The 23,817-nt window shown below is 40.1% G+C and overlaps 1 protein-coding gene across 1 annotated transcript in view; it reads left to right on the forward strand.

Annotated features, from left to right (window-relative positions):
- The window catches only part of AUTS2 (activator of transcription and developmental regulator AUTS2), a 1,129,625-nt gene that overhangs the window by 271,553 nt on the left and 834,255 nt on the right, over positions 1 to 23,817 (forward strand). Inside the window, exon 3 of the mRNA XM_077777870.1 lies at positions 2,040 to 2,252. Within this exon, the coding sequence (XP_077633996.1) occupies positions 2,040 to 2,252 (213 nt within the window). The remainder of the gene's footprint in view (positions 1 to 2,039; positions 2,253 to 23,817) is intronic.

Raw genomic sequence — 23,817 nt, forward strand, 5'->3', positions numbered from 1 at the left:
CACTCATTTGCCTTAGGAGATGGGTATTTTTGATGTCTTCTTGCTCCAGGGATAAGGCCTTTTACCCCTCCTGGGGTTTCTTGCTGTTCGCTGTGATCTTGTTTCAGCAGTGCCTGCCAGTTTGCTGTTTCAATGAACTTTTCCAGTTTGCTTCACTCTGTGTTAGTGCCAGCTTGGGGTGTTGTTAAATCACTGTTGTGGCTTACTAGGTTTGGATAGTTTACAGTTGTCTCATTTATTTAGCAAACATAAACATATATACCACCTGTCATTTGCCTGACTCTGTATATAGAGCATTGGGGTTACTGAGATGAATGATAACTTAGTCTGTGCTCTAATTCTTTTCAGGGGTCATGCTGCCAGCTGCCTCAGGGCCTTGGCACAGGCTGTTGTCTCTGCTCAGACTTTCAGAACTAGGTCAAATGGTAGTCCTCTCCTCAGCACCAACACACTCCCTGGACGAGACCATTTCCCCAATTTTAACTCCCTTTTTCTTTCCTTTAGAGCAGATGCTTCAGTTTGCTCTGAAATGTTTGTGTGATCTGATTAGTATTTGTCCCTAAATATTAAGCTCCATGAGGTGGAGATTTTTTCCCACACAGGATTGTTTTCTCAGTGCCTGTAGGACAATGCTAAATTTGTACTTGGTATGGACTGGGTGCACACAGAATACTTGTTGACTATGTGATGGCTTGAGAACAGCGCTTTGCCTCATAACAAAGGTCTTGCTGAGTAGACAGCCCTTCTAAGGGTCCTTTAACTAGGAAACAGGGTACATGTGGAAGGTAGAGCTTTGAGGCCGAGGTAGAGCAGGTGTAAAGGTCCCAGGTCCCACACTGATGGCCCCGGCCGATCTGGGGAAGGAGCTCGAGGAAAAGTGTGTATGTCCAGTGGGCAGTGCTGGGTATTGGGAAGCACTAGGATAGAGAACTGCCCAGGGACAGAGGACCATAAAGGAGGAGAGAGGAAGAGGGGTGGGGAGGAGGGAGAAGGGGAGGGGAAGAGAGCGAGCTATTTTTAAGGAGAAATGGGTAAAGGGAAACTCTCCTTATAGGTTTTTTGTTTGTTTTAATGTACATTTGTTTAGGACCACAGAAACAATTTATTTATATGGGGGTGAGGCTCCAAAGGAGCATTTTTGTGTAAATAGGACCATGTCCACTCATTTACAAATGACTGAGTGCTAAATATTTTTTAATTTTAGTGCTTAATATGTACAACATTTCTCAGGGTTCAAAGGACATTCACTGATATCCTGCCAGCGGCGTACTTCAAGCCTCCTAAGGAATAATGTCAACGTCAGGCCGTGGGCCCGGGTAGATTCTGAGTCTCCTGCAGGCACAGCGCTCGCTGTAGTCTCTTCCAGGACATCCATTACCCTTCTCCTACCCTTTCTCTCCCCCCCCCCACCTCTCCCTGCCCCCAGCCACACACAGCAATAAATGAAAAGTTGCTTTAGATCTTGATGATAATATTGTTGTTACATTTTGCAGGGAACTGGGAATTAAGGATGCTCAGAGGAACTTGTGGTAAAAATATATAATGCATTAAGGAAACATTTTAATCATGTGAATTGATAGTTTCTTTCTTGCTGGCTCATGTCCACCTGGCCCGGGTATATTCAGTGTTTTGCTTTTTTTTTTTTTTTTCCTTCAAATCATGCATGCACTTAGTACTTCTTTTCTGAAAGATAATTGACGTACCAACTTGGAAAGTGAGTGTATTGAGCCTCCTTGGGGAATGTCATTGTGTGCTGGACCTAGCTGAGAATCACATTGAAAGCCACTAAGCAGTTTTAATGGACAGATGCTTTGTGCTTTGTTGACTTTTCTGCCCAGCAAGAATAGAAAGGACCTATTTGTGGTGGCATCAGGGACTCAGAATAATTGAGAGCCATGTTTCTCAGTTTTAGGTGTACTCATACCCCACTTTCCTGTGTTCCCCTCTCCCTTCTTGTAACCCATTTAGCCTGTATTTTGGCTGTGACCTTAGACACCTCTATAACCATCACTCCCCTTTCCTTCTCTTCTTTTCTATAGAAAGATGTAGCACTTAAGCCTCAGGAACGTGTGGAGAAACGCCAGACCCCTCTGACCAAGAAGAAACGAGAAGCACTTACCAACGGCCTGGCCTTTCATTCTAAGAAGAGCAGACTCAGCCGCCCGCACCACTACAGCTCAGACCGGGAGAATGACCGCAATCTCTGCCAGCACCTCGGGAAGAGGAGGAAGATGCCGAAGGGACTCAGACAGGTGAGGAGGCGTGGGGTTGTCCTTTTCTGTGGCTGCAAGGTCCCTTCCTCGGACGCCTGCCCCTCTATGGGTCTTCATGATGGGTTGAGAAGATGGTCTCGCTGGGCTGCTGGAGGGTTGCCCCGCAGAGTCGTGTACCCAAGCCAGGCCTGGGTTTTATCATGTCCAAACTCCCGCGTCAGTACCCTTGTCGTCGGATGTGCTCACGGCAACAAAGCTTGATGCTGGTGCTACTGGCGTGTGGGACAGACTGGGTGGCAGGGCAGAGTTCGTCATGTTGGGACAAATGGAATGGGCATGTGTGATCACATACATTGTGGATCTCGAGGTGCTGAGGTGCTGAAAATGGTTGTCTGCACGCAGGCAGTGCCTTGCATAAGATTTCTGCTTTCCAAAGCAGCTCAAATATTGTGGCGTGTGGGAGAGCAGTGGCGAAAAATGAATTTGCCTTTCAGTCCTTCAGTTGTTCTCATAGTCCGTAACTGAGGATTGTCTTTGTGATCTGCTGATTGTATGAAAGTCTGGTGGTAGGACCTGCTGGTCTGTTAATAGTTAGGTTTCAGTGATCCACAAGAAAATACAGCTCGTGGCATTTGGGGAAGCCTTTCTGCCTGTGGAAATCCCCACATGAGATAGATTAATAATGAGAAATGAAGCTGTTTATAGCAATTTTTTTCTGCACAAATCCACAGGCTTTAGTGCCTGCTGAGTTACCTGTGTCTTGGGTGTGTTTTGTTTGTTTTTGGCGGGACCACTGGATGGGATTGACTATCACTTGAAGGAAGCAGAGGAAGGGAGTGTGGTTCACAGAGCAGGTGCTGCTAATTAGAAGCCGAACAGGTAATTTCCAGTTTGCAGATGTTTCTTTGCAGAGGGAGAAATCTGGGATCATACGAAACAGTGGTTCCAAAGCTTCACAGATCATTAGCATCATATTATGAGTGTAATTAAACACAAATTTCTGGCTCCTCCTTAGGACCTAATCTCTAGGGTGTGAGGTCCAGAACTTGGTGGTCTTAGAAATTTCCTATTTGATAATGGCCAGGCTAGTTTGGAAATCATTCTTCTAAAGCCTCAAGAGTGAATTTTTGGCGATGATTTCTAGTGAAAAGATTAGAAAGACCAAAAGTCTCAATATGATCTAGTCTCTGTAATTAGATCTGGGGTCACAGTTCAGCCTGATGGGTAATGAGAACTATATTGCCGGGAAACATCTAGAGTGATGGATGTCAGCACGTGCACTGAAGGATCTCGGGATGTGTCCCCACATCTGACACACAGGGAAGGCTTTCTGAAGGCACATATGTGTCCTGAAATGAAATGCCAGATTGGTGTTCTAATAATGATTATTAACATTTATCTAATGCACACCATGTTACAGTCATCAAGAAGAGGATTTCTATGATCTGTAATTCTCACAAAGACCCCGAGTAGTGAGTGATAAGATGTTTACTTTCCAGATGGGGAAACTGGATCTCAAAGAGGTAAAGTGACTTATCTTAGGTCACTCACAATGAGATAGAGTCTGAGTGTAGACCCAAATTTCTTTGTGTTGCTCTATTTTCCCTCCCTTGTTTGAGATAAGGATTGGGCATGAAGAGAAAGAGAACTCCAGGTCACAGGTTGTAGGAGGTCTTATAAGTATTTCTAGGAACTATGTGAATAGTTAAGTCATAGGAAGTGACTTTGGTTATAGAAATGGCCTATGAAGGCATAAGAAGAAACATGATATACTACGAAGTTCAGAGGGCAGAGAAAGCGCTGGAAAGTTTGAAAGCAACCACATTTGTATAAAGATTTCTCTCTCTCCCTCTCTCTCTCTTTCTTTCTCTCTTTCTAATAATTGTTTTGGACAGAGAGTGGAGTGAGGGAGGAAGGGCAAGGGTCTATAAAAGGTGATGGTCCTGTGGTATATGTGACTCTGTACGAGGTATGTGAGAAAGGTCTCCCTCTGGAGAGAGGCTGAAGTGTGATCACTCCCACTCCCTTAGGCCCTCCCTCCCAACAGAGATGGAGGAAGGCTTCGTACCCTTCCAGACAAGAAACCAATTTAAACCTCAGTCTAAACTACACTGTGGTTCCTCATCCTTGACTCTCTGATCCCAGACCTCATCTGAGTTTTCCATTCTCTGTGCTCAAAACTCTTCTTTCTCCCTTGTCCTCTGGTGATCATCAAAGAAGGACTTGTATGTCTCAAATTCAAGTAGCTTTTGATTCTAATTGTCATCCTTCTGGTACTAAATGGTATTTGAAATCAGACGAGATTGGATGCGTTCAGGGTGGTATGGCTGTAGACTAAATGGTATTTGAAATCAAAGCCATCCTTATTTTAGGCAAAATATTTTAAAAGCAATTATTTTGACTCACTCCTTATGAATCATGGAGAAGGAAAGAATGAATCGTACCCTTCTGATCTATGTAAGAATTTTCAAAACAAGCGGTGTTTTTCTTATCTTCAGCGTTGATGCCAAAATATACTCCCCAAATCAAGTGTTATTTTTTTAGTAGGAAGGGAAGCAGAAGTTGATAACTTAAATAAAGCTCTAATACTTTTCATTTGTAGTCTTCCAGAATCACATTTGCTATTTTGAAACTCTGAACAAACTGCTGTGTGTTGCTGCCCATCTGGAAGGTGATTTCTCAGGCTCCTCTCTCTGAGTTCATGGTTCTTTAAACTTAGGAACAACACAGAGATACATAACGTTTTTAAGGTCTGTAAAGGAAGACCGCAGGAAGTCTGAGCGTAATTTCTGTTTGGAGTCTCTTAATTGATAGTCTGTGTGAAGACATTTAAAAGAGAGAAATGGGAGGCAGAGGCGTGGCTACATGTGTGTTGCCCAGACAGGTGTTCTCTGTTGAGTGATCATTGGTAAAAGGCGACACACGGCAGATGCTTAAGGGCCACAGCAGATGCTCAAAAGCCTGTGCTAACAGCACTGGACATTGCTTCCCTGTTGCGCTAGATGCATGGACACATCACAGATACTCTCTCCCTTGCCTTTGCCTCCTACCAGATAAAGTAGGTGAATGTGACCATCTTAGCTGGGAGGGGGCCTTGAGATGAGAATGTGCTTGAGGAGAATTTCAAAATTAATGGATTGTTGCTTAGTGCCTCTTACTAAGGGAGTTATAATCGGAAGAACTACAGAGGAAAGAGGCCTGTAGGAGGTGAGAATTTCGTCTTTATTTTTGACTTGGTGAGAGTGGATTAGGTTTGCATCTTATTAGGAAATGGCATTTCCTGAGCAGGCACCTTAATGCACAGCTTTCCTGTAATTACGGGAAGATGTTACTCCTTCATGGAGAGGAAATAATAGGATTTTTTTTTTTCCATGAGAATCCGTTGAAGGCAACTAATCTTTTTACCAGGAGAGTGCAATTATATACTTTTATAAGAGAGATGTGTAGTTCTAAAATCAAGCTGCTTTTTCCTTCTCTTGCCTGGTTATAAAACCTCAATTCTTGTGATATTTTCTCATACTGGGAAAAGAAAGCTTTTTAACTGGCACTTAACCACCCCAGTGGAACTTATTTGTTGGATTATGTTTTTAAGTATAAACATATACTGATGTAGGGGATGCTGAGCTGGTGGCTGTCTTTTAAAATGGCTGCCCTTTTTTTTTTCTTGGCAGGCTTGAACATTCTCTTTAATTTCCAAAGGGGGTTTTACAAATGAAAAGAGGAATGAGTTAACTTTTACAAAAGAATGCAGGTCTTTCTGAACCCCTAGGCTTATATAGAGCCTACACAGAACTATTTGCTCATAATGGGAACATTCAGACCTTACATTTAAACAGTTTTAGCTTTTTATTTTTAGCTAGTACTTCTAAAAAGTACTAGTAAAGATGTGTGGTAAGGCTTTGGTCCCCCTCTTTACTTAGACTTGGAGTGGGAAACCAGCACAGAGGGTACTCAGGTTGTCCCTGTAAGGAGCCCAATTCTCTACCTGCAAGACTAAGGCACAATGACATTGCTGAAGGACACATGAAGTGACCCATGGCCAAACCTTCTAGCCAGCTTAGGACTTCCTCAGAAGAATTTTTGGAAAACCTAACCCTTCCCAGGGCATTGAGTTTTCTTTCAGTATGTCTCACTTCTAGACCACAGGGAGAGGAATTAAAATTTTACTGCTTTGTAGTTGAAAACACAGAGAGCAAACGAGTTTTAAAAATAGAGAAGCAATGAGGAAAAGTTAATGGGAGTTAAGAGAACCCTCAGATTTGGCTCAAAACCGGTGTTTCTGAACTTCCATTTAGTCCATCAGCCTGTCTTTTCTCTCTCTAGTAGGAACTGGATCAGAGGAAATAGGCTTAAGTGAACTAGGATGAATTTTTAGGCCATATGAACTCTTACAACAAACAGGTTACCAGATGGATCATCAAAATAAACCACAGAGTCTCCCTCCTAACTGAATTTTAGTTTCTAAAAAGGCATTCAGCTGAGGGTGGCATTTCTCAGACAAAGAGGTACCTACTGAGATTGCTTCTCATCACGGGAGGATACCATTTGAGAGGGAAATAAAGGAATTTGGGAAATCTCAGGAGCCTAGCACGTAGACTCTAACTTCGCTGTTGAGAATGGCCTATATGGTTTAAAATCTTCATACAAGTTGATATGGGTGCTTGCAAGGAGTGGAAATTGGTTCCTCTCTTTGGAAATCTAGTATGGTGGAATCAGACTTTGTAGAGGATTTATAGCTGACACCGTAGATACCAAAAATGTATGCTGATGTCTTAGAAGAAGAGGGACTGATCCCGGTGCCGAGTCTTTAAAGTTAGAGCTGCATCTGCTTTGTGTATGGCCATTGCATGTTGTTCTTAAGTGGAGTAGGTGGCTGTGTTGGTGGCACAGAAGGGCCCAGGTGATGAAGCCACCAGCTGTGCTCCCATCCATCCTGCCGGAGCAGTCTGTCACTCCCTGCCCATGCGTGGTCCCAGTGAGACCATCCACTACCCGAAGCTGATCCTTTATCTTGGTGTGACGGACTCACATTGTGTGATGACTTCTTCGTGACATTGCTACTAGTAGAAATTAACTTGCAAAGGAGGATTTATAACAGACAACTCTGATTAAACAGATCCACTGCAAGTCCTGTTTCTGAAGACTGGCTAATTAGTTTTGGGTAGAAATCCAGCCTGAAATCACACAGGTACTTATCCAGCTTGACTCAAGAGCCTACACATTTCTGGAAATCAGAACATTTGAAACACTAATGCAATTAGGGATTATACTTTGCTAATGAAAAGACCTATGAACCTTTTGAGGTCCTCTTTCATAAATAGATCCGTTATAGTGGTTAAATGACTGGAGGTACATTGAGCTAGTGTCAGGACATTGAGCTGCAGTTAAATCATTTTTATTTCATACTTGGGACTTCCATGTTCAGTGTGTTCTTGGGATTCATTTGCTTCTTTCAAAAATTGTGTAATCACATGAAGGTTACAAACTGAGATAGAAAATAAAATACTCTATTTTTCCTTCTGATGAAATTAAGTTGTATATTATTTTTCCCGTTTTCCTAAACTACTGTAAAAGGAATAAAAACAGATAATAAAAGGCTTGGGAAGAGTAGGATTAGCCTAACACCACTCTGGGAATGTTGATTAACTCGAAATGAGGATAAGATGTCAGATTTTAACATCTTGAGGAACCACAATCCAGTCTTGTCTCTGTTTAGAATTAGTTGTGTATTTTATCGGAGGTATTTGTTTGGAAAACATGGGACTAATACAAGTTACATGAATGTTGTTGTTTGTTTTAATTTGGGCATTTGGAGTGACAGTTGTTTTTTTTTGTTTTTTATTTTTTTTTTGAGATGTAGAATGTTTGTATTGTGTCTCCTGACTTCTTAGCCTGTTGTCTGGGATATATCGCATCAGTCCTGGATGTTGGTAAGAGTGATAATAAGCACCACTTGATTTCAGTAAGACAGATGTTTGGAGTGATGTGGCCAGTAATAAATCTTATCCCAAGCGACATATATAATTTTTCATTAAAAGTTAGTAAAAACTGACTAAAAGAGGACATAGCACATTGACTACCACCTCATAAAACAAAACCTACAGAGAGAAAACAGGCTGAATTGGAAAAGGAACTGCAATTTGAAAAAATACTTGAGTGATCCTGAGACATATAGAAATGGCTCCATTGAAGGAAACAAACAGCAGTGGCATTCACTAGATCTCAGAGTAAGAATATGGTATATGTGTGTGTGTGCAGAACTTTATTAAGGGCGATTTATATCCTGTATATTGTGGAGCATCTGGGTGGCTCATTCAGTAAAGCAACCGACTTTAGCTCAGGTCATGACCTCATGGCTTGTGAGTTTGGGCCCCCACGTCGGGCTCTGTGCTGACAGCTCAGAGCCTGGACCCTGTTTCAGATTCTGTGTCTTCCTGTCTCTCTGTGCCTCCCACTCATGTTCTGTCTCTCTCTCAAAAATAAATAAACATTAAAAAAAAATTTTTTTTAATCCTACATATTGTTAGGGGGCTAAGAAGGGACAAGTCAGAGAAACGATTTTCAGCTCTGCCATAAATTCCCACAGTACAGGTGATTGGAGGCTGAGGAAGTGTGTTTTTCCTTTACACTACACTTCTGATAGTGCGTGGGGGTTGACAGGACTTCCTTTCTTTATTTAAAACTGCATTTTGTGTTCATTTAATTTTAAGTCCCCTCCNTGCAAAATGTGAAACAAGGCCCTGTGTGTTCTGCATTCTAATCTCCGCACACGGTACTCCCATCTCCACACAAGCCTGCACATGACAGGTAGTGAGTGGGAGGTGGGAGTGGGTGGGCGGCTGTGTGGTTTGCAGTGGTGGCGGTGGGGAGCCGAGCAGATGGCTGTGATAGCCACATGTTGCGAGATTCCCGTGGGAGTTGATGGTGGTGACAGGCGGCTCACAATGTGCTATTTACAGTTTGGGTTTGCAGTCTTTCAGTGACATCTGAATGCTCTTTAGCGACTGCTTTCATTACTGCCTTTCGAGGAGCTGCTAATTGAAAATGAAATTGTGGGTGGGCTTTAAGGCAGGCACAGGCAGCTCTCTGTGGTAAATGTTGCTTGAGAACTGTCGGATGTCTTGATGCCCAATTTGTAATTCTTTTTCCAAGGAGGAAAAGCCAAAGGTGCATTTGAAGGTTCCGTGTGTGCTCATAGGCAGAGCTGACTGCCTCATCTTGCCCAGAGAGCCAAATGTGCACTCACTGGGCTGGAAACCAAGCCATCTGCCCATGGCTCACCTTTGTGTGGTTCTTGTTAAATGTGTACAACTGGGTAAGGTTCTTATTTTAAATCTGCTAACATCTTGTATTCTCCATTAGTTTTTTGTAGGACATCGTCCTTCCTTTTTCCTCTGCTCTTCATACAGTTAGTGTGCAGGAGAAAATGATGATCTGATCTCTTGAACACTGAGATATTATATACAAGATCTCTCATAGAACTTTCCCTCCTCTAAACCTTTTCCTATGATACCATTCTGTTGAGGGCATTTGGGGCCTTTGGGCACAATGAGGGAAGAGGGAAGGTGGTTGATTTGATTGGACTTTGACAATGGATGATGTTCTTGATTCTCTTATACCTGTTTCCAGCTGTGGGGTTGTCATTTATACCTCATCCTCAGAGTTGTTAGCTAAAGTGTCAGTAGCATTTCTGAAATGGTAGTTTTCGTAAGTGTTGATATGCCAAATTATTTTATTGGCTATTCTGAAAATAGCTTTGCACAGAGAAATCTTGTGCTGAACAAGGAGTGACCTCCCTCTTGGAAGTATTGTTAGCTCTCTCTTTAATTAAATATGAAGATAGATAAAATATCACTATTCTTTTTAGCTTTCCCTCAAATATTTCAGTGAATATTTTCTGAGACAGAACCGTACTAAATTCTGTGCTCTGTTTGAGTGGGACTGATACTAGCTGTTAGCGAGTCCCTGAAGCTCTGGCTGGGGGGACCTGATGACACACCTTTTGCTGGACTTAACCCTCAGTCCCACTAGACCTGCTTTACCATAGGAACCCAGCTGTTTTAATGTACCTAAGTTACTGCTGGGTCCTCATGGTGTTTAAAAGAACCTATTTTGGTATTCTGCATGATTTTAGAGCATTGCCTATTGATGCGAGTATTGATAAATTTTCTATGTCAAGCGGATATAAGAACGTTCTTGCAAGAGCTCTGGGACTTTATCCACGTAGGACTCTGTGTGCTTCCTTACACTAGTGCTCACAAATACACCAAAATGGCTCATACACATGGGCAAGTCTGTCAGGGCCCCCCTGGTGTCTTTTAGGAGCCCTGCCGTGTGGCTTGCTGAGACACTGCCTGCAGTCATTGGTCACAGCTCCGCAGAAGCTGCCGCTTTGCCCTCGCATCTGCCTCCAGGGACACAGATGTGGCCAGTCATTCTGTGACCACTGCACCTGCATTTGCTCAGGAAGTGCTCTTGTCATAGGCCTTGAAATCATGTAATACAAACCTGGACAGGTCCTAATTGCTGGTGATGGTTCTGAGTGGCTGAGATTGGCTGTAATTAGATTGAGAGGCAATTAGCTGTATGGATAGGGAACATATAGAATAATGTTTCTTGAAGGGTGGTCTTTGGGCCACCTATGTTGGAACAGCTCCAGGGGTCTTGTTAGCAGGCAGATTCCTGGGCATCACCCCTGTGGAGCCGGAGCCCCTGGGGTGGGGGCTGGAATGTGGCACCAGCCTCCTCAGGTGACCCCAGTGCAGGTGTTGCAAGAGTCCGACTTTCATATGAACTGACTTGTCCTATTGTTCATTTTTAGAAAAAGGAAAAGGAACAGTACTATGTTATTTGCAAAACTCATAACAATTCTTAAATTTTTAAACCCACCTCTTGTGTGAAAATAATTTATCAATACTAGGACCCTATTCATGTTCTGTGTATTTATTTGCCAATTAAGGTGTTCCCCCCCAAACTGGCAAAAAAGAACTGTTTCTTCTAAGTGCCATAGACATCATATTACAAAAAATAATGTTTTCAAAATCACTGCTTTTTAGTAGGAGTTTACTAGAATATTGCTTTGGTAGAACAAGTATGTTATATTCTTCTCTCTGTAAATCTACCAACTCCCTCAAATAATGCAGCTTTTTATACATATGGTAATGGGACATTTTCGTTCTGCTTATTTCTCTGTCTTCCTTCAGCACCACAGTGGTTTGTAAGTTGTATGAATCCTCCATAATAAAAAAAAATGGTGGTGTTTGGTGGCAGTATTGGGAGCAGGTGTGAGTGAAATCTGAAAATACTGGCTATGTATTGGTGGGGTCTGAAGACGATTAACTGTTTTCTCTATTACCAAGAAAGCTTCAATTTAATAAAATGTTATACTTGAATTTCTGGTTTGGGTTGCAGAAATTCAAAGGGAAATATTTTCCTTCCTAAAACCAAACAGAATGAAAGTCCTCTGAAGAATTTTTGTTTAAGTAGCAAAACCTACACTTAAAATGATATAACAGTTGCCTGAGATGTGTCAACAGTAGGTAGCATTTGTTTTTAATGCACTGCTTGCTCTGAGGCCAGAAATGCTGTTCCCCTGGAGATGAGTGCAGAATGATCTACTGAGTAGTCGGTAATGAAATTACCACACTGGATGAGTAAGGCTGTTAATAACAACTTTGGATTTTTAAAAAACGTACTGTCATTTGGTCTCCCTGAGAAGTAATGAGGATGACGGGGAGAGCTCCTGCTGCTCAGGTGGGATATAAAGCTGGGTGATGGGCCCAGCACGCCTTGCTGTAAGGTGGAATGGTACTTTTCGAAAAACGAATCAGCCCTGGTGCGGAGTTTCATCTCCTGTACAACATAGAGACGGTTGCTGTCAGACTTTTTAAAATAAACAAATCTATTTTCTAATTGAAAGGTGGCATAATAGAGTTAAGCAGCCTGCTTGCAAAGTTTATCATCATCTGCCTCTTACCTCTGCAGATGAAAACTCTAAGTCTTTATTTGTCACGTGAGCAGAGTAGGGGGAGAACGGACAGAGGCATGGAGGGGTGCGGTCGTGTCGTGGGTGCCAACCACATGGGGGTTATTTGCCTGCTGCTCCCTGGGTTCTTTGGTTGAGTGAGGAGACACATTGACAGACTGCAGTATTGAAAAGGAAGGACATGGACTTGAAATAACCTTTCCCCACCTGCTCTTCTCCACCTCCTCTTCCAACCTGACAGCCCATCTTTCTCCTTCCCTTCCTGCCTTTGAGCCTGACTTCAGGCTAAACCTTCAGCTCTTTGGTTTTCATCTTCCAGATGGTGTCTGGAGCCTGCCTCCCCACCCAGCCAAACAGAATTGCATGGGAAGCCACTTAGGTTTGCTCTCAAAGTTACAAGTGCCCTTTCCACCTCCCAGTTCCCTGCTCCCTTGACCATGGTGGCCCTTTTCACTCTGCATTTATGCTTATCATCTTATCTGGGTTTTTAGAGTGGTCCAGCGATGTTTCACTCATTGACCTTGTACTCTCTTATTAAAGGAATTGCAGGAGCCACCCAGAGCCAGCTAAATGACACATCAGCCCATTAGTATAGGAGGAAATGTTAGGTCCTAACTGAGTTTGCTCCAGCTTACCTTTCTTGCTCCTCTCTTACCCTCTGCACTCCATGAACACCACGCTGTAGCTGTGGTTGCAGTTATTTGCACGAGCCCTGTGTTTTCTCCACACTGTGCTTATGCTGCTCCTCTTGTTTGGAACGGGCTTTTTCAACAGTCAGAATTGTCTTTCAGCAACTGCCTCAGAGCTGCTTATTTCTTGAAGCTTTTATGATCATTTCCTTCAGAATTAAATGCATTTTTTTCAAAACTCCCACAACCCCTTGTTTATAACTAGGGTGGCCCCAAGAGTTTATCACCTAATATAGGACATTTCTGAGTGTGTAAGAGGGCACTATTAATAATTACCTTGGAACAATAAGCACAAATCAGGACTTCCTGGAAAACTGGGTTGTGTGGTCACTCTTTTATAATTTATAAAATTTATAAAGTGAGTTTATAATTCACTTTTGACCTTTTTCATTTTGTACCCTTAGAGTTGGCTGTGTACATGTCCTTCTCCCCACCCAAAGCCAAGCTGCCTGAAGGCATTGCTCTGTGACCCCACGAGGGGCCTAGGCTTGTGTCACATGTAGGAAAGTAAAACTCTTGAAATCCTCCGCTGTCCCTGTCTTGAAAAAACTCATATTTCGGATTTTCATTCTTGAACCCTTTCAATGTATTCTTCATACTCCATCCTTTAAAAATAAGCATTGGATCATATTATTCCCAGATGTAAGTCCTCTTAGTGGCTTCTCCGTGTATTCAAATTAAAATTCAGACTTCTGTGAGCTATGGTGCTTGGTTTTGCAACTCCTTTTATTCATTCTAGCTCCTATTAGCCTCTGTTACTCACTGGCTCACTTCCTTCATCTTTGACACGTCAAGTTCTTTGCCACTGCGGTTACCTTACACGTGCTGTTCCCTCTGCCTGAAGTAGTCCTTCCCCTGCTCTTTGCGTCATGGACTCTTTCTCGCCCTTTGGGCCTGAGCTGAAGTGTCATCTCCTCAGAGGGGCTCTTCCTGACCATATTGTTCACCCCAGGTTTTGCCTTTAGTTCTCTGTCCTTTACACCCATGCTTTTTATTTCTAACATGTAGCACAATTTACACATTTTTTCCCCTGTATTCTTCTTTCATGTCTGCCTGTTTTGCTAGAATGGCTCTCCTGGAGGAAAGTATTGTATCCATTTTCTCCACCCTCATGTTTGTCTGTTGGTTGTATATTGCCTGGCACAAAAGAAAGCGCTTAATAATTGAATGAAGTTTGGCATAATTACTATTTCTTCGATTGATGATGTTGCTAATCACATACTCTTGTTGCATTCCAATGTTAATTGCTTACAGGAAAAAAAAAAGCCCATATAATATGACCTTTGTTTTCCCTCTTTGGGGATATGAATATAAGGTGAGATACCGATAAGCACATACACACCTGGTGAAAACTTATTCCAAGAGATGACAGCCCTCCCGATGGATGCTGTCTGCTGGTTTCCCATGGATGCTCTCAGCAGTCTGTTTTCCCAGTGTAGTAGCCCGTCAGGACAGCTGCACCATGGTCAAGGCAGCCAGGAAGACGTGGCCCCAGGAAACTACGGCCCTTCGCCTTTCCCAGAAGATCTGGAAGCAGCCTACCAAGCGGCAGAGGCAGAGCTGAAGCCAGGTGGGTGTGAGGTGGAGTGTACTGAGCACTCTTGTACATGCAGATATTTGTGTGGGGCTCTACTTTTTTTTTTCTTTCTACCATAGAAGTACAATCTGTTTTTAGTATCAAAGCATGAATAGCAGTCTTTGCACTGTAAATTATTGTCCCACATGCCCTCTGTCTAAAATATCTTGACTTTAGAAAACAGTTTAATTTTATTTCCTTTTTAAAGTGGCCTGATTAATTCATTCTCCACATATTTGCCCAGTCAGCAAACATTTACTGAGCATCATTTGTGTGTGAACTTGATAGCAGAGACTCTGACATAACAGGAAGGACATATATACCATTATAACTCCCCCGATGCGTGCACAGCTTGGGAGAGCCTTCCTGGCCTCGCGCAGAAGTCTTAGCCTAACGGAGGCTGAGATTTGTGGATTAAGTGTGTTTCAGAGGGAGACATGGTTGAGCATCTCTTAGAGAATGGATACTTTCAGGTACGTGGACTAATGCCCTTTAAGATGGTTTCTTTCCCACCATACCATTTTTCTTGACCTCCTCTCTGCTTTTCTAAGAAACTTTTGAGAACAAGACTGTATCATACTAAAGGCATCAGTAACTGTTACATACAGTGCTGTGTTGTTTTATTAGTTGTCTTGGGTTCTTAGTTTTACAAATAAAAGCCTTGGCGATCACAGCTGCAGTTTATTGGGAATTACCTGGTGCAGTTATTTATTGTTAAATAACTAAATATTATTAGATAATTAGATTATCAAAATCCTAATGGATGCCCATTGTTTCCTGAATAGGTACATTTATTTTTAGAAGTGGATGTGCTATGGTTTCAGACCCAGTTGTTACCTCTTACTCTGGGAACTCTTGGTAGAGGAAAGTCCTGTTTCAGTCTGGAGGTGTAGCTGTTGAGGCTAATCTGTACAAAGCAGAAACCAAAAATCTCTCACTTTCTGTCATTTCTGTTTACTTCGAAGTAGACAGTCATTTTCAGTGCAAGTAGGACTTCAGATACTCTAAAATATTCAAAAGGAATATTTGCATCGAAACTGAGATCTTAACACTTAACAGTGAAAGCACTGATGGGGATTGTGTAGTGAATGACCCCAGGTATAGATTATAGATCAGTTCCCAGTTTGCTAGCAGGTTATTTTTTCTTGCAAAAGACAATTTGTCAATTGCTTTTTGGGGGTTTGGAAATCCTAACTTATCAAGTGTTAGAAATGGTGGTTTCCCAGTGAATTTCTCAAAAAACTGTTCTGTGAGGTTTACTTCTCCTCTCATGTTCCTCACTTCCCCTTGGCATCCAGTCATTAAATATTTCTTGACCATAATACGCTCCTGTGGTCAGACATAATTTTATGTGCATGTCGCAAAGAAAATGACAGAAGTCTCTGCATGGGAGGAAGTTACATTCTGGTTGAGTCCGTCCTTTTAGCTATAGATAAATTCATTTAAATGTCCAGCCCAGACCTTCTCAGCTTTGAGATTCATAAACCAGGTACTTATTACAATTTTTTTTCCACCTATAACATCTGTAAGCATTTCAAACTCAACATGTGTCACATTGACAACTTCTATGGTAGTCACCCTAAATTTGCTCTTCCTCTTTCCTTTCTTCCCTTAGTTGATGTGCGCACCATCCACTAGGCATCCAAGCCATAAATCTGCTCATGCCGGAAACCTGGAAGTCCTCCTCTTCCTCCTGTTCCTCCTCAATTTGCACATCCTGTAGATTTCTGTCCCACGTATTTCTCATCTGTTTCTTTACATTTACCACTTAGCACCGTTTCCGTCACTGCATCAGTCAGTTCTATCCTTCTCTTGGCTATATTAGGACAGCAGCTTCTTACCTGGCCTCTAATCTCTCTGTTCTTCGATCCATCCTCCAAATCCCTTCTAACGTCATTTTGACAACATGCAAATTGAACCACATTACTTGCGTGCAGAGTTTTCACAGACTCTCCTTACGAGCTAAACCTCAGCTTCTTTATATGGTATAGAAGTACATGCACGTTTTATGCCTTTGGGAATTCCCCTGTCTTCTTTTTGGTGCTACCTGATCCCAGTGTGTACTCCTGTCACATCAGCCTTATCTATTTTTTAAAGTGTCTTCCTCCATTGACCCCTGCAAATCTGACTGTCCTTTGCCTTAGTGAGTCTTAGTTACGTGTGAGAAACACAGTTATATGAAGTCAGAAATGGTTGATTCCATCTGTTAGAATACCTGTATTTTGAAAAGGATAACTGAGAAAAGATTCAGTTTAGATAAAATTTAATGTGCAGGAAAAGTAAAAAGAAAAAAATTTTAAAGGATCCTGGGAGTAAATTGTAGGGTGATAGTCCAGAAGTGTGAAGAAGACAAGATTTTTTCCGTGATGATTGTTGCTGGGCACTCACATTGGGGTGGCAGTAGGGAGTGACAGAAGGGTTTTGTTGATGGAAGTGTTTGTCAGGCACGGGAGTTGTAAGTCAAGGACTGCCTGTACTAAGTTCTCTGGGACTTTCATCTCTACAAGTGGTGACTGTGTTTCTGTGTCAGTGAATTCTTGGGGGTTCAAACCAAGGAACAGTAGACTTTATCTGAACTTTTCATTCTCGTAAGTTAATATTGGAATGAAACATTTATTGATGCAAAGGCATTTTTATTACTAATTTGTATAAACTTAGTGAAGATTTAAAAATGTGATTTATATGGGCTTATTTTTAAATAAGATGCCTGAAAAAGTGGCCAAAAATGAGCTAAAAGGTTCATTTGAAGTAAGCACAGTATTATAGCTCCTTGGCACAATCACTCCATATTTTGTCTTGGTGAGTCAAGGCACAAAGCAAGGATAATGATAATGTAGAAAACAGCACCAGGAACTGATCTTGCCTGGCTTCCATTTTCCTTTTGTACAGCTTTGGTGGAAATGCCTTACAAAAAAAAAAAAAAAAAAAAAAAGCAGGCTATTTCCTTTATTATTTCTTTCCAGAGTTGCAATATTCCAGGTTAAATTAGTTCTTAAGATGCTTTTATGGCATAGGTGAACTGTTTTAGCAAAATGAAACAGCCATCATTTATTTATTTTCTATTAATTTTTTTTGTGTTTATTTTCAGAGAGAGAGAATTAACGAATAAGCAGGGGAGGGACAGAGAGAGAGAGGGAGATACAGAATCCAAAGCAGGTTCCAGACTCAGCTGTCAGCACAGAGCCCAACATGGGGCTCGAACTCACTAACTGTGAAGTTATGACCTGAGCAGAAGTCAGATGTTCAACTGACTGAGCTGAGCCATCCAGGTGCCCCAAAACAGTCATTTTTAAAATAAGCTCTATTTTCTTGCCTACTTCCACATTCCTTCTGAAAGGCTGCTCTTGGAGGTAAAAATACAACTGTTGTTACAAAGGCTGAGACAACGAATGAATACTTTTATACTCCTGAGATGTGGTCCTCAAGTGTTCTCCTATATGACATCCTGGCTCATCTTCCTTCCTTGACAGCCCAGGTAAGAGACCTCTGATGCAGCATGAGACACAGGCAGAAAGTACTGCAAATTGAACATTACCAGAGTCAGGCTCCTTCTACACTTTTTCTTTGTCAGTTTAGAATACCTGGAATATTGTGTTATGTAGGTAACTGGGGACAAATGAGGTTATTGATCTGAGAATTGCTCCTTAGGTTCTTCTTTCAACAATTATGGGGATCTTCATTTAGGACAGTAGAATTATTACTTCTGCATGTCATGTGTTGACAGCCCAAAGAAGAGGATTGTCTTCATGTTGTTTTATGGCCATAGCTTTGAACTCGCTTACAGAAATATTTTAAGCAGTATAGTTAAGTAGAAGAAAGGGGGTAGTTTCGTTGTGAATATATTCAGTGAAGAATAGGATGTCAGTGTCTGCTGTTGTATTGTTTAGGCTATATAAATACTTTATTTGAGAAATAGCCTGAGAATCAGGAGCCTTGGGCTACAGATTCTGGCTTGGTACTGACACATTGTCTGTCCTCCACTGAATTTTTGGGTGTCTTTGACCCTCCGTTTCTGTGGTTGAACCAGAGTGCAAATTGGGGGATGCTTCTAATATTGGGGAGCTATGACATGTGTGAAGAAGTAACAAGTGCTTGAATGCTTAGAAATGTTAAAAATAAATTTCAAAAATCATGAATTACTTGGACTTTGGTGGTCTGACTAATTTTAGGTGAACCTGTCCTTAAATATGTAATAAGTACAAAGAACAAGACCTCAGATTTCTGTGTTGCAGTAATGACTCACTTTGGCAAAATTATGATGTGCATATGGTTATGAGACTACTGTAGATCCCAGTGGGTACATTAGATTGAAAAACCTTAAATGGAGTGGGCTCATACATATGGTTTTTAGCAGATGATAAAAGCCTTTTGCTGAGAAGAGATTAGTATGAAATGCTAAGACCTCTTTGTTTGGGGGCCCTACCTGTTCACACTGTCTGAGAATTGTAATTTTAGATCTTTCAAATTGAAATCGTAGAAGTCTGTTTCTTAGGAGTAATCATGGTGAAAGAATGTATTGAAATTATTTCGGATTTTTTTCCCCCAACAACTACCTCATGATATTGGACATGCCAGGTGTTAGTTTTCTAATTTTGCAGAAAGTAAATTTTGGAACAAATGTATTGATTCTTCTGGTTTTGGAAAATCCTTCCCTGTACCTCATTTATATAGTGAATGAAATTTATGAGAAACAGTGTCACCTCACTGGGACTGCTCAGCAGTCTTTGGGATGAAGTGCCCACCATACTGGGTTTCTTCACTTCTTCTAGACAGGCACTGTTTTCCTTCAGTAAATGTTTTATGTGCACTCCATATGCCCCAAACCCTGTTGTTATTACAGAGACATAAGAGGAATATAAGAGATAGGTCTCTATTTTCCAGGGCTTCATCCCCGGGTTACCTAATTACTTTGGAACAGCTTAAGGTAAATAAACTGTGAAAAATATTCTTTGAAAAGTTGTTGAATTAAAGATATGCTCTTAGTTTCTCACTAATCTCCCTTGTGGTTTTTCTAATGCCATATATTTTTCTTGGGAGAGTTTTCTTGCAGCTGTATTTGTGATCTTCGGCTAGGATTTATGAGCTGCCACCATTAAGGTTTCCCTCTGGCTTTGTCATCAGAGATGGAGGGTTGTGTGTGGTTTGTTTTCTTATTGTTAATATGTGAGAGTTTTTCCTAATCAAAATAAATGCATAAGTGTTTTTCTTGACTTTGTCTTTTTTGGACTGACTTATTAAGATAAATTTGTGAATTCCGAAAATTTGTTTCTGAGATTAAAGACAAAATTTCCAAAGCAGTAGGCATTGTGGTTGTCTAAAGAAATGTATGTCTTCTGGTTTCAGCATTAGAGTTGGAATTTTTTTTTAATTTGACTGTTAAAACTAAGGCAGTGGAAAAATAAAAATGAAACAGAAAAGCATTGTTGTTGGAAGTAGAAGGAATAGTTCAGGATATGTAAGAAAACCATTCTGGATCTTATTGATGATGTTGAGAGATTAGTAAATATTGACTGACCCCAGGGACGTTTTACTGGCGTTTTGCAGGGTACCTTGCATTTGTAGAATTCATACACATCAAACTGCATCATCTTTGGCTTTTTGACCATATGTACTTAGTCTGTGAATGGCTTGGATCTCTGGCTAGGTCAGCTTTGTGGTTAAATATAAACTATAGCTGACCCTTGAACAACACGTATTTGAACTGTGTGGGTCCACTTATTCATAATTTTTTTTTTTTTTTTGGTAAATACAATACTGTAATGCCAATGCAGTTTTTCTTCCTTAGGATTAAATAACATTTTTTTCCTCTAGCTTGCTTTATTGTAAGATTACAATATATAAGATATGTAACACAAAAATGCGCATCAGTCAGCTGCTTCTATCATTGGTAAGGCTTCTAGTCCAGTTATAGGTGGATTTTTGACTGTGTAGGGTATCAGTGCTCTAGACCCCACATTGTTCAAGGGTAAGTTTTAGTACCAACTAGTTGTGTCCTCTTTCTACGCCTAGAGAGGTGGATCGGGGCAGTTCAAATAATTTTGCATTATTATTCATCTTGCATTAGGTGAACACCTAGTTGGCTGTTCTTAAGAAAGAGATTTTTGTTATCTGGTAACACAAGTAGCACAAGATAGACTTAACTATTAACTCAGCGTCTTTTAATACTTTAGAAATGACTTCAACTTTAATCTTTTCCTTTTTCTTAGCACTTTCACTATATAGACATTGCTATGCAATATTGACATATACAGTAACCACTAATGTGGGAAGAAAAACCATATTACATGCTCTTACATGACACATAACTGTTTCACTTCTCAGGGTGATTTTTGTTTGTGGCCAGTCAGAAACTTCTGATTTAATTAAGATTGTAATGTTATATGTCAGAAACCATTCTTTTCTCCTTACAAATTTCTCCACTTCTTTATGAAGACTGTAGACCTGTAGACTGGGTATGTTACATTAGAATACTACCTAGGTAACCCCGGTGTTGTGGACAAAGGTATTGGCAGTATGTTATCTCTTAGTTGATATCACACAGCGTTTTTAATATTCTTGTACATTTCCTTCCCTTAGGTGTTGTTTTCTTGTAGTAAAAGAAACGATGTTGACATTGTTTCTCTGAGGATTCATACAGAAAGCAAAAAAGAAATAAGAGAAGTGAATTTTTTATTTTCTTAAAGAATAAATTAACATGTTTGAAAGTGCTTAACCAGTTGTTCGACCATCAGGTATTACAAGTTGCTACACATTGGGCCTGTCTGAGTCAGCCTTATGAGCCCAGCTACTATGTCATCCTACCTGTCCTATTTTTTTTTTTTAAAGAGGCATGGTCAGTTATTTACAACACCCAAATTATAGAAGCAGCCCAAATGTCCATCGATAGATGAATGGGTATACAAGATGGAGTAAATATATACAATGGAATATTATTCAGGCATAAAAAAGAATGAAATCTTGCCGTTTGCAGTGACATGAATGGAGCTAGAGAGTATAATGCTAAACAAAATAGTTCAGTCATAGAAAGACAAATACCTTATGATTTTGCTCCTATGTGGACTTTAGGAAACAAAACAAATGAGCAAAGTGGAAAAAAAAAAAAGAAACCAAGAAACAGACTCTTAAATATAGAGAACAAACTGATGGTTATCAGAGGGAGGGGAGTGGGGGCGTAGGTTAAATAGGTGATGGGGATTAAGGAGTGGACCTGTTGTGATGAGCACTGGCTGATGAATAGAAGTGCTGAATCACTATGTTGTACACCTGAAACTAATATAACACTGTTAACTGTACTGAAATTAAAATAAAATAATAAAGAGATACTTAATATAAAGTAGATGGTAAGTGTTCCATTTTGAGTTAATTTAGAAGTATAGTGGGAGATACAGATCAAAATTAGTGTTTTTTAATTTTAATATTTTTTTGGTATAGGAACATCCAGTTTTTCCAAAATCAGTTTTGAACAAGCTATCTATTCCCTACTGCATGGACTTTACATTTTTATAAGGAATATCCATATATGTATGAATTTATTTCTTTACTGTCTCTTGTGTTGCATTGATTTATTTATCTTTTAGCCAATAATTTAGCTTTATAGTAAGTTATGAAACTGAGGAGGTTTAGCCCTCATACTTTGTTCTTCTTTTTCAAAGCTGTTTTGTGTTTTCTGAGTCCTTTCTATTTGTATATGAGTTTTAGAGTCAACTTCTCAGTTTCTACAAAGAATCCTGCTGAGATGTTTGTTGAGATTATGTTGATGCTATAGATCAATTTGGGGAGAATGAACAATTTAAAAATATTGAATTTCCAACTCTTGAATAATGTATATAACTCTATTTAGGTCTTATTTAATTTTTCTCAGCAATATTTTGTTGTTTTCAGTAGACAAGTCTTTTATATCTTTTATCAGATTTATTAAGAATTTTATATTTTTGATGTAATAATAAATGGCATCATTTTTACCCTTTTAGTTTCCTTTTGTTCATTTTTGGTTAATAGAAATATTCTCACTTTTATATATTCATCTTGTATTTGACAGTCTTACTAAGTCACTTATTAGTTTTAGTAGGTTTTTTTTAGATTACATCTGATTTTCACTTGGATGATAGTATTTCTAGTTAAATAAAGACAGTTTTTTTTCCCCTTCCTAATCTGGATGTCTTCTTTTTCTTTCCTGAGTGCACTGACTTAGAACCTCCAGGATCATGTTCAGTAGAAGTGGTAAGAGCTGACATGCTTGTCTCCTTCCTGGTTTTAGGGGAGGAAAGTATCCCATCTTTTACTGTTAAGTATGATGTAAGCTGTAGGTTTTTCATAAATGTCCTTTATTAGGTTTAAAACGTTCCATTATATTCTTAGTTTGTAAGAGGTTTAATCAGGAATGTATTGTTAAAATTTGTCAAATGCCTTTTCTGTGTCTATCAAATGATCATCTGGTTTTCCTGTTTACTTTGTTACTGCAGTGATTTACACTGATTTTATTTTTGAGTGTTAAACCTCCTATGCCTGGGTAAAATCCAGTTGGTCTCTATTTCTTTCTTTCTTTCTTTCTTTCTTTCTTTCTTTCTTTCTGTCTTTCTTTCTTTCTTTCTATTGAAATAGATGATTTTTTAAAACATTTTTTTAAGTTTATTTTTGAGAGAGAGAGAGAGAGAGAGCACAAACAAGGAGCAGAGAGAGAGGGAGACATAGAATCAGGCTCCAGGTTCCAAGTTGTCAGCACAGAACCTCCAGTTGGTGTCTCTTTCTTTCTTTCTTTCTTTCTTTCTTTCTTTCTTTCTTTCTATTGAAATAGATGATTTTTTAAAACATTTTTTTAAGTTTATTTTTGAGAGTGAGAGAGAGAGAGAGCACTAACAAGGAGCAGAGAGAGAGGGAGACATAGAATCAGGCTCCAGGTTCCAAGTTGTCAGCACAGAACCTGACATGGGTCTCGAACCCACCAAACCATGAGACCATGACCAGAGCTGAAGTTGGAAGCTTAACTGATTGAGCCACGCAGATGTCCCAGCTTTTTAAATGTATTCTTGAATATGATTTGCTACAGTTTTTTAAATGAATCTTTGCATTTGTGTTTGTGAAAAAAATTCATCTACAATTTTCTTTTCTTGTGATGTCATTGTCTGGTTTTGGTATCAAGGTAATGTTGGCCTCAAAGGATGGCTCGGGAAATTATTTCTCCCTAATCAACTTCTTGAATGAGTTTGTAGAATTGTTTCTTTATTAAATGTTAAGTCGAATTTATCAGTAAAGCCATCTAGGCCTGGAGTTCTCTTTTTGTGGGAGATTTTTAATTAAATATTCAATTTCTTTTTCTTTCCTTTTTTTTTTTTTTTTTTTTTTGTTGTTTTTTTT

Source organism: Crocuta crocuta, unplaced genomic scaffold, assembly GCF_008692635.1.
Source record: "Crocuta crocuta isolate KB4526 unplaced genomic scaffold, BGI_CrCroc_1.0 scaffold217, whole genome shotgun sequence".
NCBI lineage: Eukaryota > Metazoa > Chordata > Mammalia > Carnivora > Hyaenidae > Crocuta > Crocuta crocuta.